At 33.1% G+C, this 15,522-nt stretch overlaps 3 protein-coding genes across 3 annotated transcripts; all 3 read left to right on the top strand.

Annotated features, from left to right (window-relative positions):
- The first annotated feature begins 759 nt into the window (after window positions 1-759).
- LOC108844661 (uncharacterized protein At5g39865-like) lies at window positions 760-1,874 on the top strand. The gene has a single exon (XM_018617945.2). The coding sequence runs from the start codon at window positions 922-924 to the stop codon at window positions 1,726-1,728; it is 807 nt and encodes a 268-aa protein (XP_018473447.1). The 5' UTR covers window positions 760-921; the 3' UTR covers window positions 1,729-1,874.
- A 3,522-nt stretch (window positions 1,875-5,396) lies between these two features.
- On the top strand, window positions 5,397-6,752 carry LOC130505622 (F-box protein At2g05970-like). The gene has a single exon (XM_057000222.1). The coding sequence runs from the start codon at window positions 5,514-5,516 to the stop codon at window positions 6,654-6,656; it is 1,143 nt and encodes a 380-aa protein (XP_056856202.1). The 5' UTR covers window positions 5,397-5,513; the 3' UTR covers window positions 6,657-6,752.
- An 827-nt stretch (window positions 6,753-7,579) lies between these two features.
- On the top strand, window positions 7,580-8,802 carry LOC108845529 (F-box protein At2g05970-like). Its single transcript, XM_018618725.2, has one exon. The coding sequence runs from the start codon at window positions 7,637-7,639 to the stop codon at window positions 8,741-8,743; it is 1,107 nt and encodes a 368-aa protein (XP_018474227.1). The 5' UTR covers window positions 7,580-7,636; the 3' UTR covers window positions 8,744-8,802.
- Window positions 8,803-15,522: the final 6,720 nt, after the last annotated feature.

Here is a 15,522-nt window from a genome sequence, read left to right as displayed (position 1 = left end):
TTAATCTTTGTGAAAAATGTCAAAGTGACATTTATTCGGAAATGGAGGAGTATAAAAAAGTTTAATACAGCTGTAGTATATAGATAGAGTATTGTATGAACACCAAATCTCAGTAACGATCGCCAGCTTTCCCCTTTGACTTCTGCATAATATTCACAAAACTAAAATTGGTTTTAGTACAGAATAACAAAACCAGTTTCTATAATTGATTTCACATGTTGTGTTTTGCTTTCGGTAAGGAACTAAGATGAAGATTGAACGGCACCCTTCCATTCCTTGTTGTCACCAATAGCCTTTATTATTCGAGACTAGTATTATTAAAGTTCACAATGTTTATCCAATTTCTGTAGTACAAAAAAGATTGTCCAAAGTGCGTTGAGACAAAAAAAACATTGCATAAACATACAAATTTGCAATTTACAAAATGTAAAAAGTATGATGTAGCTTCACATATACTCTTAGCTCAGGGTGGGATCCAGTGTGGTATAGTCAAGAAAATGAGATGTTATATAGTTTTGTAGCTAAGTTCAATTGTAATTTTATTAACAAAAAGCTTCCATTAAATTTCCTAGTAATAACAGTTATGCTTACACCTTCAAACCATTATCAGGCCATGTGCTATTAATTCCTGATTTTTCTTTTAATATGTGTGATGATCAAACAGCATAATTTTGTAAATGAAGCATTAAAACAGAATAAAAACTATAATTAGCCACCTAATTATAATTAGTAACGTTAAATCACCTGTTTTTTTTTTACAACTAAAGAGAACGAGAGAGAGAGGGTTTAACAATACAACCACTTCTGTTTTAACCACCCGTCCCTTCTCTCTCTCTCTCTCTCTCTCTTCCCAAACTCCATTTTTCTCTGCAAATCTCAACACACACAAACCCTAATTTACTCCGCCGCTCTACACCGTCAATGTGGCGGCCGTGGCGCAAATCGTCGGTTAAGATTCACAGCACCTTCTCTCCCACCGCCTCCTTCAAAGACATCCACCACCTCTGCACCGACGATTCCTCTCCCTTCCCTTCTTCTCCCTGCGCTTCTCCCTCTCCCTCTCCCAACCACGTCTCCAGAGTCTTCCACCGAGTCTGCGCCGCGAATCTTATCCTCCGATCCTGGCCGACTCGTCCCTCTAACCACCTCCTCCTCCGCGCAGATTCCGAGCCTGTACGTCGCAATCCCGAACCAGATCCGAAGCAACCCGAACCGGATGCTACTATACGCGTTTCGATCCCCGGCGCGGAGAGCAGCATCGTCGTCTACTTCACCAGCCTCCGCGTGGTTCGTCCCACGTTCGAGGCCTGCCGAGCCGTCACCGCGATCCTCCGCAGCTTCCCCGTGCGAATCGACGAGCGGGATCTCTCGATGGACGCGTCGTTCGCGGCGGAGCTGGAGCGGATCTTCGCCGCCGCCGGCGAGAAGGATCCTCCCAAGACGCCGAAGCTGCCGAGAGTGTTTATCGGCGGTCGGTACGTCGGAGGAGCCGAGGAGGTGAAACAGCTCCACGAGATCGGAGAGCTGAAGAAGCTCGTGGGAGAGCTGCCGAAGATCGAGCCAGGGGTGTGTGACACGTGCGGCGGTCACAGATTCGTACCGTGCAGCGACTGTCACGGTAGCCATAAGGTGCACACGGAGAAGCTAGGGTTTAGAACGTGCTCAGCCTGTAACGAGAACGGTCTCGTCAGGTGTTCGTCTTGTTCGTTTCCGCATCTCACGGCCTAACTCCTAGATTTTATTTTACTTTTTTTTTGTTTGTTTTAAGTCTACATGAAAATTGGAATAATTAAGAATAATTGTTTTATGTAATTCAGAAAATTCCAATTTGTAAAATTCGAAATGGAAAGTGGTAGCTTCAGCTTGTTTTTAGATTTAGATTCGTTAGAAGAAGAAAAAGAAATCATTTGATCAGTGTGATGTGAACGTGATTAGCAGCTCAGTAGCTAACATTATTTTCTTCTTAAAATATGATCATTGTGATGTGAACGTGATTAGCAGCTCTGTAACTGTTCTTATGTTTGCAATTAAAAACTACAAACACTTGATAGACGGAAAGCATCTTCATACAAATAAACATAATTAATACTGTATAACATAAAGTTGAATTTATGATATTGATAACCTTTTCAACCATATATAAACATAAGGTTACATGAGATAGTATTGGAGTATTGACCTTCCTCCTAAATAAATATTCTCAGTGATATGTTTGAAACTTAACATGTTACGAGAAATGAACTAATAAATGGAAATCTAATGCTAGTGAAAGTAACGTTGGATCGGTGACGCGGTGTAATGTGGCATCGTGGTATTGTCTAAGCGCTCTTTAGTCCTTCTGCAATTCACTTGTAGACATGAAAAATGGAAACGGTTTGTTAGAAATATTAATAACAAATGTTCTCTTTTATTTTTCATATCTTTTAGCATAATTTTTAATTAATTTTATGCAACTGATTAAGTTTTATCACAAATATTGGTTATATATATAGTTAAATCCTATGGTTTCTAACATAAGTAACTAAACACAAGAAAATGTAATTAATTATATTATATAAAACCTAAAGTGTAAGTATTTCATAATACCTCCTTTTCTGCTAATGAATTAATTTTATAGAGTTTTGAAACTGTATAGCTAGTCAAAGACGGGTGGGTGTGCATTAAGAAACAACTGACCCATATATTCTTTAACCACTCAGCCAATCGTGTAGCCAATGTACAACGCATGGAGACATATTTATTTATGAGTAAATATCGTATAAAAACATTCAAAATGTTATTCACTGACAATTTAAAGCTTTAAATTATTTTATTAGTATATTAAACATTTTTGTTTTAAAAAGCATACTAAACATTTAAATTAGCTTTTGTAATTCACATGGCTTATTTGTTCATCAAAAAGAAAAGGTGATATGTTGACAAGTGAATAAAGTGATGTATCAATTTCTTTTTATTTATTTAATTAATATAAACAATTAACAAAGAAATAAAATAGAAAACATAAATAAAATCAGACAAACAACAGAAACATTTAAAATCGATTTTCTTTTTAAAAATTAAAATTAAAAAGTTTTTTCATTTTTTTAAATACATCTTTAGCAAAAAAAATGATAAGAATTTTATTTTTTTAAATCATATAAAAGTTCAATTTAAAAAAAAATTCAAATACATGACCACTAAAATGGTGATATGTTCGAAACAGTGCCAGTTTCTGACAGTGTGAATAATAACGGTTTCTGATGCCAGCATCATTGGTGATATGACGAATAATGTTACTTTTAATCGTGATATGATGAAAAAGTGTTATTGTTAATGTCGATATGTCAATTTTCTTTTAAAAAGAGTTTTATATGATTTTTAAAAAATTGAAAATTCTTATTTTTTTGCTATAATTTTTTTTAGAAAAATGAAAAAAATAGTTTTTAGATTTTTTAAGTCGATTTTTTAATTTTATGTAATTTTATAATTTTTATTTATTTTTTACAATTATTTCTTATTAATCGCTTATATTAATTAAAGAAATTAAAAATATTTACTCTTAGTCGTGATAAGACGGAATGTGTTATTGTTTATGTCGATATGTTCAAAATTATTTATTTTTTGAAAATATTGTTTTATATGATATTAAAAAAAATGAAGATTATTTTTTTAGAAAAATTATTTTTTAAAATTTATGAATTTTTAAAGGTTTATTTATGTTTTCTATTTTATTTCTTATTGATTGCTTATATTAACTAAAAAATTTTTTTTTTTAAAGGACACATTATCTTATTTACAAGTTAACATGTCAAACTTTGACTTGATAAACAAGTAGGTTAGGTTAGAAAAAAAATTATGATTCAAAAACCAATTTGAATGCCAAATTGAAGATTTTTATGTAATTTTTCCGTGTGTATGATATTGAACCATTTATTGATAATTTGTAGAACATACAGTATCCGCTAGTCAAAAAATCCGGAAGAAAAAATTTATGAAGTCTCTAATAACTTAATCAATTAGCTTCTTAATGATGTATTTTCTTTTTATTGCTATGACATCGTTCTTGAACTGAATTTAAAACTGTTAAAAACAAATAGGAACAACCTTTCAAGGAGGATGTGATTACCTCATTTTCTGATGTAGAGATAGCTCGAATGATGGAAACCCGTTCTTGATGGGATTCCATGATGCCAATTAAGAAAGTACATGTGATTCAACATTTGAATTTCATTAATTAATCTGAAGATGATCACATTGGTCTTATTGTCAAGTAGCCTTACAATAATATTTCTGGCGGCCATGCTCAAATCTTGAACAACGAATCAATACTCTAACTATAGAGTAGCCATTATAGTTGAGTGTTTAATACATTTTGTAATAATTTCTCCGTAGATGTGTGGCCGAGGCTGATTGTTGAGATTTCGAGAGTGACATCAGTGGGAGAAAATATTCATGAACTTGCAATTGAATGTTGATGCAAGGGATATGTCTAGAATCGTAGTCTGACCATCTTTTGTAAAGAAAAGAGCCGCGCCTTTCTTCCCATACTAGAAGAAAAAAAAACAATAAAAGTATAATGCAGTAACAAGATAAATGAAATGTTCTTCTGGTTGCTGTATTAACTATATAAAATTCTATAAATTATAATGTGTAACTATAAATTTTATTAATTTATAAATTATTAATTTATAATTTTTCAAAAGATTTTTCTATTTTAGAATTTTTTTTATAAAATCAGAATAGTTGATTTTACCATATATATTAATTAAATTTTAGAAATTGGAATGTTGTATCGTTTTTGTTATACTATTTGGTGTATAAAAATACGTTTCATAGAATTTAAATATAGTTTTAGATATAATTTTACTAAAAATTATCAAAATATATTGAATTGTTAAGAAAAAATAGAGATGATATCATTGTGAATATAAAACAAATAATACAATGTTTGTCTTGTTAGCTTAAGAAATCTGATTTTTCATGTTTTAATTCATGCACAACATATGTTAGCATTTCATATCTAGTTTTAAGAATATCTTATGTTATTAATATAAGATAAAAATATGAAAACATGTACAGACATTAACAAACATGATTTTATAAAATCTGACTCATGTTCTCAATTTTAGTTTTTCACATTTCTATTTTTCTAAATATATTGTTTTTTTTTTTGATAAAATATATTGTTTTCATGTCTAGTTTTAATTTCCCTTTTATTATAATATATATGGTCATTGTAGAAAAGAACTCTTCATATAAAATTCATATTTATTTATTTTGTATTTTACCAGTTTAAAAGAATTCTTCACATATTTTGAAAAAATTAATTATACAATTAGTATATTATCACAAACAAAACAGGTAATATAACTAATCACTTTTTAATTGCTATCAACACGAAACATATTTAACTATACATTATTTTCTGGTTATTTGCTTCATGATATGTAGTCAGCGACTCTCTATAGGGTTTTGCCGTCCCTAAGGAACTCGGGCGATTTGAGAACCATAGTTTCGATCTTTTAGGCTTCAACATGACTCAAAGCAAGAAGGAAGTTAACTGGTCAGAGCTTTGTCCGGAGATGGTGCGATGTGTTTTCGAACGACTGAGCTTCACAAATCTGAAACGAGGAAGATCAGTCTGTTCTTCGTGGCGCACTGCTTTGAGAGGCTGCGTCCCAAAACGTAATCAGATCCCATGGCTGATTCTCTTCCCTAATAACAACGAAAACAACAACAGCAGTTGCGTGTTATTCGTTCCAGACGATAGAGACAAAACCTACAAAACGAGAGATCTCGGTGTTGACTTTGTTCAGAGTTGCTCTGTTGCTAGTTATGGCAGCTGGCTCGTGATGTGTGACACTCGCTGTAATCTCAATATTTTGAATCCTTTGACCGGTGAGAGGATTGATTTACCACAACCACCTGGACCTTATGATGATATAAAACCTCGAGACCTCGTAGCTTGTCTCTGGATAGACGACAGAAGCAAAGATTACTTAGTTGTGTGTGTGATGGACTACGGTATTTTCTATATCAAGAAAGGGAACCGCTGGTGGCAACACGTTTCCGGGGGAAGGTCCTACAAACAAATGGTATACGAACACACATCCCAAAAGCTCTACGTCAGTCGTTACAACAATTATCCTCTCAAGGTCTGGTCTCTCTCTGGAGATGAACCACAACAAATCTTCGGAGATAATAATCCTCGAGAGGGTCACTATGCCTTGCGGGATTTTCTTCCTGATAGAAGCAAAGACGAAGAGTTGTATCTGAAAGAAGAAAAGTATTATAGGGAAGAATATGTTGACAGCAGCCTATACATTGCAGTCAGTACTGTATCTGGACAAGTTTTCAAGGTAATTAATTTGTTGCAGAAGTCCAAAAAATGGCAATTTCTCGTCTACAAGATGCACCCAGTTGAGCTTACTTGGGAAGTAGTTGACTCTCTGGGCGATGATGCGCTGATCTTAGACATGGGTATCACTGTTGTAGCCGAAGACATTCCAGGGATCAAGAAGAACTCAATCTATTTTAGTGGTCTTGATAATGGCAGCACGGATCCTGACCATATATTTGTGTTTGATCTCACCACCCGCGAGATTGAACCTTTGCCTCAATGTGTTTTCTCCTCTGTTCATTTCTCCGATGCTCGATGGTTCTTCCCGGATCTCTAGACGTTTAGTCTAACTGTGCAATTGGCTTCCTCATGTCTAGTTTAATTTTGCTTATAATTGTTGAAATGATATATAATGTTGATTTATTATCATATACCAGTGTTGTTAGTTTCACAATTCTATGCAATCATAACTATCTGTAAGGAGAACTTTATCTGTCGAACTTTTTCAATGGTTAATCTCTAGCCAGTTGATGATTGCATATAGAGATATTATATAATTCTTAAACCATATTTGTTTGCTGCATTAGAGTTTGTTTTAATGTCACAGTAGTATTATTTGGAAACATAACATTTGGTTGTAGGTCGCAGTAGAGGGTTTTAGATTGAAAAGAGGTTTGCAAGTCATTTAATTCTCAAAACAGAGGAACTAAGAATCACTAACCACATCAATTATTCACTTTCTTCCATGTTTGCAAAAAGCCGGTAACATATAAATGCAACACTACCATAACATTACTTAGAGGAACCAAAGGTAGTGTCGCCCTTGAGAAAAGCAGAGTACCAATGAGCAGTGAGTTTTGGAGATCTCGTGAGATGATGAGTATCACTGAAATTCACATAGCACAATCCATAGCTAGAACCGTATCCACCAAGTAATCCATCAATGACCGACCATGTATGCTATTTGGGCTCCCATTTATCAATTTAAAAGAACTTTTCATATAAAATTCATAAATCCTTATTTATTTTGTTTGTCAAAAAAAATCTTTACATATTTTCTCTTTTATCAGTTTAAAAGAACTCTTCATATATTTAAAAAAAAAAGTATACAATTAGAAAATTCTCACAAATAAAAACAGGAAATAAATCTAATCTCTTTTTATTTGCTATATCAACAGAAAATATATTTAATTTTAAATCATTTCCTGGTTATTTGCTTCACGATATATATAGTTAGCGACTCTCTAGGGTTTTGCTGTCACGAGGTATTAACTCGGGCGATTTGGAGAACCAAAGCCTCCATCTTTAGGCATCAACATGACTCAAAGCAAGAAGAAAGTTAACTGGTCAGAGCTTTGTCCGGAGATGGTGCGATGTGTTTTCGAACGACTGAGTTTCACATGTCTAAAACGAGGAAGATCAGTCTGTTCTTCGTGGCGCACTGCTTTGAGAGGCTGCGTCCCAAAACGTAATCAGATCCCATGGCTGATTCTCTTCCCTCGAAAAAACAATAACAACAGGAGTAGTAGTTGCGTGTTGTTCGTTCCAGAGGACAGAGACAATGCATACAGAACCAGAGATCTAGGTGCTGACTTTGTTAAGAGTAGCTGTGTTGCTACTTACGGAAGCTGGCTACTGATGTTGGACACTCGTTGGAATCTCACTATTTTGAATCCTTTAACCGGTGAGAGGATTGACTTACCAACTACTGACTATGCTCGATACCAACGATACCAACGACTTGATGATATAAAACCTCGAGACCTCGTAGCTTGTCTGTGGATAGACGACAGAAGCAAAGATTACTTAGTTGTCTGTAAAATGGACAACCTTATCTTTACCAAGAAAGGGAACCACTCGTGGCGATCCATCTCCTCTGGAAAAGGGCTCTACAAACAAATGGTATACGAACACACATCCCAAAAGCTCTACGCTCGTAGTTACTACAATATTCTTGTCCACGTCTGGTCTTTCTCTGGAGATGAACCACAGCAAGTCTCCGAAGAGTTGTATCTGAATGAGGAGGAGTTTAATTTGCAAGATTATGTTGACAGCAGGGTGTACATTGCAGTCAGTACAGTCTCTGGACAAGTTTTGAAGGTAGCTAATTTGTTGCACAAGTCCAAACGATGGCTCTTTCACGTCTACAAGATGCACGCAGTTGAGCTTACTTGGGAAGTAGTCGACTCTCTGGGCGATGAGGCGTTGATAATAGACATGGGTATCACTGTTGTAGCCAAAGACGTTCCAGGGATCAAGAGGAACTCAATCTACTTTAGTGGTCTCCATAATGGGAACAGTAATCCTGACCGTATATTCGTGTTTGATCTCACCACCCACGAGATTGAACCTTTGCCTCAGTGTGTTCTCTCCTCCATTCGTTTCTCCGATGCTCGTTGGTTCTTCCCCGGTCTAGACGTTTAAGTCTAACTGTGCAATTGCTTCCTCATGTCTTAGTTTATTTTTGCTTCTAAATATAGAACGGTGATGCCAAAGTCTTTTGTTATTGAGAGTGTTGTTAGTCTCACAATTCAAAGGTCCTTGACCAAATGATGTAGTAGAAAAGATTGTCGAACCAATTCTAAATAATTCTAAAGCAAAGAAAATGCAAGACCGTGCTTAATCTAAATGCAATCAATAAGTGGAGTGAAGTAAACTAAAAACTAGACTAGAAAATTACTTAAACCACATCAAAGACCAAAATTAACTACCTGAAATATGTGGTCTTGTCAACCCATATTTTTTTTTGCCAAAAAAAAAACATGGGTTGACAAGACCACATATTTCAGGTAGTTAATTTTGGTCTCAATCACATTTTCTATGTTTTTTTATTATGCAGTTACTGAATTATTAATCCTGAAAAAGTATTCATGAGAGTTTAATTTCTTAATATGCATTTATGCCCAACTTAGTAAGCAAACATAAGCACATAAGATTCATAACAAATTGTGGTCCGACTTGTTGACCGCATCGGACCAGTTATTTCATAGAAACACTATAAAGCAACAGGACAAGCAGTCTCTAAATGAAGGAAATCTTATGCGGTTTGTTACTTTAAACCGGGCGGGATTCATCAGAATATAAACATTACAAAGAGGAATAAGAGAAGTTGCTTTGCAATTGCGAGATGCCTTGAGAACCAAGAAATGTGGTGTCACCCTTGATAAAAGCAGAGTACCAATGAGCAGAGAGTTTTGGAGATCTAGTGAGATGAGCATCGCTGAAATTAACATAGTACAATCCGTAGCTTTTACCGTATCCGCCAAGTAACTCATATACATCCATCAGTGACCATACAAAGTATCCCCTCGTGTCAGACCCATTCCTACACGTTACAATAGTAATTGTGTAACGTCGACAAAGAGAGAAAAGAAGATGCAGTAAGAAACACTTTACTTACCTAACGGCATTGAGCACAGCACCAACGTAAACATTCAAGTTAGTACTCAATCCTTGGTATATCCTTCTGTTGCAGCTGAAAATCCCCCTTAATCGTTTAACCTATTTATTTGCATTGGGAAGAGTATTAAGCAGACTAAGACCAAAAGAAATGAGAGAGAGAGACCCATAAGCGAAGAGAGTGAGACCATTCTCAAGAATGTAGACATGAGGATTGCCATAGTTCTAGTCTTTCTGTAAGAATGTGTGTTTATAAAACTCTATTGTATTATATAAGAAAAAGGAACTTTTAAAATTATCCTAATTTACATGTTATCATACTTATAGTGAAAATACTTAATTTTAAATTTATATTTATAAATAGAAAAGTAATAAATAAGCAAAAAAATAGAATAATACAGTAATTTCTAAAGAATAAACATTCTTTGTGAATTAGGTGAATACAATACTTTTTAGAGATTATAAACAACTATAATTGATTAGGTGCCATATGGCAATATTACCTTAGAATTTTCTTGACAAAGAACTACCTTACTTATTTTAGGAGAATTTTACTTTATTATACAAGAAAATCATTTTACCTGAATTTCATCCTAATTCTAGTAAAAATAATATATACTTTAATATATATAGATAAGTAAGAAATAAATGAATGTAACTTTTAAAGTAAAAATAAAACATGGGTTGTAAATTTAGATGTATACATAGCTTGTTAAAGATTAAATAATAATACATATAAGTGTCACATGTTCTTTAAGTAAAATAAATCAGGCTTTTGGTGACATTTTGAAAATTAAAATATCAAAATAAATTTTATTAATATATCGACCAAATAGCAAAAGTATGTATCTAGGATAGAAAACTATACTTCTCATTGATTTTTGCAGTATAACTCTTTAGAATTTTAATCTTTGCATATAGCAATAGATTGTGTATATTCATTATGATATAAAAAATATTAGTGTATAGATATTTTAAAAAAAATTGTTTATCCTAAAGATTTATTTTATTGTAAACATAATATTCTATATCAACCGACATTTCATAAGAGATTCTGGTACATTTGGGTTGTTATGTTAAGTACTCCCCGTTTTGTAATGATATGTGATGTTTTAAGAATGAAAAAAAAAAGTATTTCAAAAAATACGCTTTATTATTTTCAATGCATGTTTATCAATTAATAATGATTAATTGTAAAGTTCAATAAATTTAATTAAACTTTTGAGTTTTTATTACTTTAGAACTATAAACAATACTCCATCCATTTTATAATGATATATGGTTTTAGAAAAACATGTTTCAAAATATACATTTTATTATTTCCAATGCATGTTTATCAATTAATAATGATTAATTGCATTTTCAATAAACTTAGTTGCACTTCTTGAATTTTTATTGGTTTAGAATTATAAAAAAAATCACAGAAAATTTTGGGTTTTGAAATGAAATTTGTTTTTATTAATATATGTATCATTAATTGGAAACAGAAGGAGTACAATCTTTCATGTTTTTATTCATTCACAATATTTGTTATCATTTCATACTTGTTTTTAAAAAAAATATTATTTTATATATAAGATAAAAATATGAAACGCACATCTTAGCAAACATGATTTTGTTAAAATCTGATTCACATTCAGAATTTCAGTTTTTCTAAGTAGATCGGATAGATCTATATTGTTTTTCATATCTAATTTGGTTGCTAAGATCTTACTCATGTGTACTTTTATTTCCATTTTTTATATATATATGGTAACTGTACAAAATGAACATATAATGTAGAGCCCTTCATATAAAATTCGTAAATATTTTTTTTTCTCTTTTATCAATTTGAAAGAATTCTTCATACATTTTAAAAATTTTAATTATACAAGTAGCAAATTCTCACAAATAAAACAGGAAATATAACTAATCTGTTTCTAATTGCTGTCAACAAAAAAATATTTAACTATACATTAGTTTCTGGTTATTTAACACACGCAAATAAGAGAAATACTTGGGTCATCCCTAGAGTGAACCTTTAGGTTCACCCAACCAATAGGATTTCGTTATTTTATATTCAGTATCTTTTTAAAAAGAAAACAAAATATTATCAAGTTTTATTATATATTTTTAAAATAAAAATAAATAGAAAATAATAGTAACCGCAAAAAAAAAATATTTAAAATACCGTCAGCAAAACACTAAACCCTAAACTCTAAACCCTAAATCATAAACCTTAAATCCATAGTAAATCCTTGGATAAATCCTAAATCTTTGGATTTAAAAAAAAATATATATTTTTAACACAATCAGCAAAACACTAAACCCTAAACCCTAAATACTAAACCCTAAACCCTTGGGTAAATCATAAACCCTTGGATAAATCCTAAACCGTAGGATTTAGAATTTATCCAAGCATTTTGGATTTACCAATGGTTTAGGGTTTACCCAGGGGTTTAGGGTTTAGGATTTAGGGTTTAGGGTTTAGTGTTTGACTAACGCATATAAAAAATATATTTTCTAAAACGTATTTTTGTTTGCAATTACTATCCAAAGATTTAGGATTTGTCCAAGGGTTTACTATGGATTTAAGGTTTATGATTTAGGGTTTAGTGTTTTGCTGACGGTATTTTAAATATAATTTTTTTTTACGACTACTATTATTTTCTACTTATTTTTTATTTTAAAACATAATAAAACTTGACAATATTTTGTTTTCCTTTTTTAAAAGATACTGAATATAAAATAACGAAATCCTATTGGTTGGGTGAAGGTTCACTCTAGGGGTGAACCCAAGAATTTCTCCGCAAATAATATGTCCGAAACATCACATGAAAAATCGGCAAAAGACAAAAGAGAAGAGTGTTAGGGTTTAGAAACTTGACTCGCAAGAAAGACATGATAAACAAAACTTAACCTTCACGAAGTTGAACAGCGCCGATGGATCTCGGGATCCAGTGGCATGAGCAACGTCCATGATGGTTCGTGGCTAGGTGGTGGTGTAGATCAGTGCCGGTGGTGTGAGATGCGGCTCCGGTGTTTAGCTCTTCCTCCTCTCGGCTCCACTACGCAACACTAACGAGAGCAATGAGGTAAGCTTCATGGCCAGAAGCTACTTATCGGAGAAAGATGATGTCTCCGGTGATGGATGCAAACAATGGCTGTCTAGTGGTGGTTGTGTCTCGTCTCCTCCGACAACGACCGCACAAGCTCGAGACGAAGGGAGGTGAGTAAAAAACATAGTAGAAGAAGAATAACGGCACATGGGAGAAGAGGTTGAGAAGAGATGAAGAAGGAGGGGGAGAGAAGGTGGAGATGGAGGATGATTATTTTACAAAAGAAGAAGATGCATACAATAAAAATAGTTTTAAGGTCTAATGCGCTCACGTACTCGATTAATGAAAAAGGGGGCTGACTTTGGTTTGAAAACTTAATTAATCAGAACTAAACCAATTGGTATAGTGAGAATCGGGAGAACCGGGTTGTTACACTAACATTCTTAGTTACATTACTAGCTAATTAACTTGCACTGAACCACCGAAATAATCATAAACTACAAAATAAAAACCTAAAGAGAAAATAATAATGCAAACAGTTTTAAACCCTATATATATTTTTATAGTTACAAACAGTATAATACAACAAACCAGAAGGGGGGAACTTTCTTTTCTCTTTCTCTCCTTGATTACTCTCCCTCGCTCTCTTGATTTGCCTCTCGTCTTTTTCTGAAAAAATGGCCTTACTTACAATCTCAGACGCAGACCTTGCAGCAACGTTTAGTTGCAGGTTCAAGAGTGTTTCTCCCACAGATGCGACACTGGAAATCTCCACAGTTAGCTATTCAAGTCCTATCGTTGCCATGAGAGCCTCGACCACGCATTTCTTGAGTAACTATCACGAAACTTCTAGAATAGTTTCAGTATTCACGAGACACGGAGAGTCCCATGAAGGTGGCCGTTTTGCAACTCCGTCTTTCCCGCAGCGATAAGGAATCGTTGTACAAGATTCGAGCAAGGCACCAACGGAAACAGTCTTGTAAGGCTCCTTGCCAATACGGCGGCTGAGGTAGCTTACTTTAATCGCGTAGGGTTGACTCAGCCTCTCGTAGTCAAAGGAAAATATATTCGGGCAAGTTCAAGATTAGCGACAAGAGATCGTGGAGCTCTTGTGAAAGTAGTGATCGCAGATTCAAGACTGGGGTTTCTTGAATCCAAGCCAGGAGAGTTCAACCACAGGACAGGGGATAATGTTCGGTTCACGAGGCTTGACAAGTACGAGAGGAGTGGCATTGCGGCTGGTACACTCATCGTGTTCGTCACCATGAATGCTCCCTTTCCGCTTGGCCGAAGAATATGGTTCATCATGAACGGGTTATTTCAGATTCCACAAGTCATAGCAAGGAACCTCGAGGCGGTTATTTTGAGGACAGGCAACGAGTATCCAAATCACGTTAGAGAGCTTGTGCAATACATCGATTTGTGCATAAACCACTCGTTGATGGCCTTCCAGATCAAGCAGAGTATTTATCTAACGTGTGGAATGATACGCCTAAGGTATTAATGGAACATATCATGGTTGCAGTCGACGTATTTGATGCATGTCTATTGAGTAACGTCTTCGGATTTTTGGAGCAAAGCTCAATGGCTATTTGGACGAAGCTCTGCCGTTCATCGCAGGACGTTTCGAGTTTGCTAGATCTACATGATCTAATCAAAGAGCATGGTTTACTGATATTCTAATAAACTTCTCCCATTTTTTCTAAAGTTTATTATTAATGCGTTGTGTAATGATGAACAGAAAAAACTTAAAACATGTACGAGCGTGATTGTTTACTAGATCTCATCTCATGTTATGTAGAAACATTATCAATGTTATTCTATAACTTGGAAATCATGTTTAAAGTCAAGTAGTTTTTAATTTTTAACAATACCACAAAGCTAGTTTTTAGTGTATATTTTGGATTTTGTTTAAAAGTTTAGTTACCTTAAAATATTTGGAATTATCGTGAAAACAAATATATCATTTTAAAATATTGATAAATAAAAGATGAGAAATTCCTTTTCTTTATTTTCACAAAAACTATCCATCAAAGAGAAAAAATGAGCAAAATTGGTTTTATTAAAGGGTTATGAGTTTTGGGAATGAGGTTTTAATTTTTAAAAATAGAAATAAATTATTAAAAAGTTTTATAATAAAAAGCACTATTCTGATTTTTTTTTTTTGTTATTTTGTGACAAATACTAAAAAGAACTATATGAGAGAATTGCTTATAAAAAATTAATAAATGAGCAAAAAAAAAAATACAGTAATTTCTAGATATTAAGAATAAAAATTCTTTATTAAGTGAATATAATACTTGACAGAGATTATAAACACAAATAAGACCATTTACAACAAGCAATAGCCATGTTGAATCTTTAATTCAACTATTGGATCAACGCAATAAGGATGTTGAAAAGAGAAAAAATTGATGAGCTAGATTGAACATACAGTTGAACTTTCTCAACATCCTGAATGAATAAATGTGGGATTATCAATTGCCATGTGTTGTATTATCATTTTTGATATTTTTATTTCATCTTTACTATTATAAATAAATATTAATTTATTTTATATTTTATATTTTCAAAAATTATCATTTTTGTACTTTACTATTAGATTAGGTTTATTTAATTTGGACATATAAAACTTTTTAAACTATAAATATGTTAAATAAATCTTAATCATAGTTTTTACCACTTAAGCTTTTATAATTGTATTTTTGAAAAAAAAAATATTTTTAATTTTTATTAGTTTTAATGAAAATTTTAGTTAATAGTTAT

This window comes from Raphanus sativus, unplaced genomic scaffold, assembly GCF_000801105.2.
Source record: "Raphanus sativus cultivar WK10039 unplaced genomic scaffold, ASM80110v3 Scaffold2439, whole genome shotgun sequence".
In the NCBI taxonomy this organism is placed as follows: Eukaryota; Viridiplantae; Streptophyta; class Magnoliopsida; order Brassicales; family Brassicaceae; genus Raphanus; species Raphanus sativus.
Note: the sequence above shows the minus strand (reverse complement) of the source record. Positions and strands in the feature narration are given on the sequence as shown.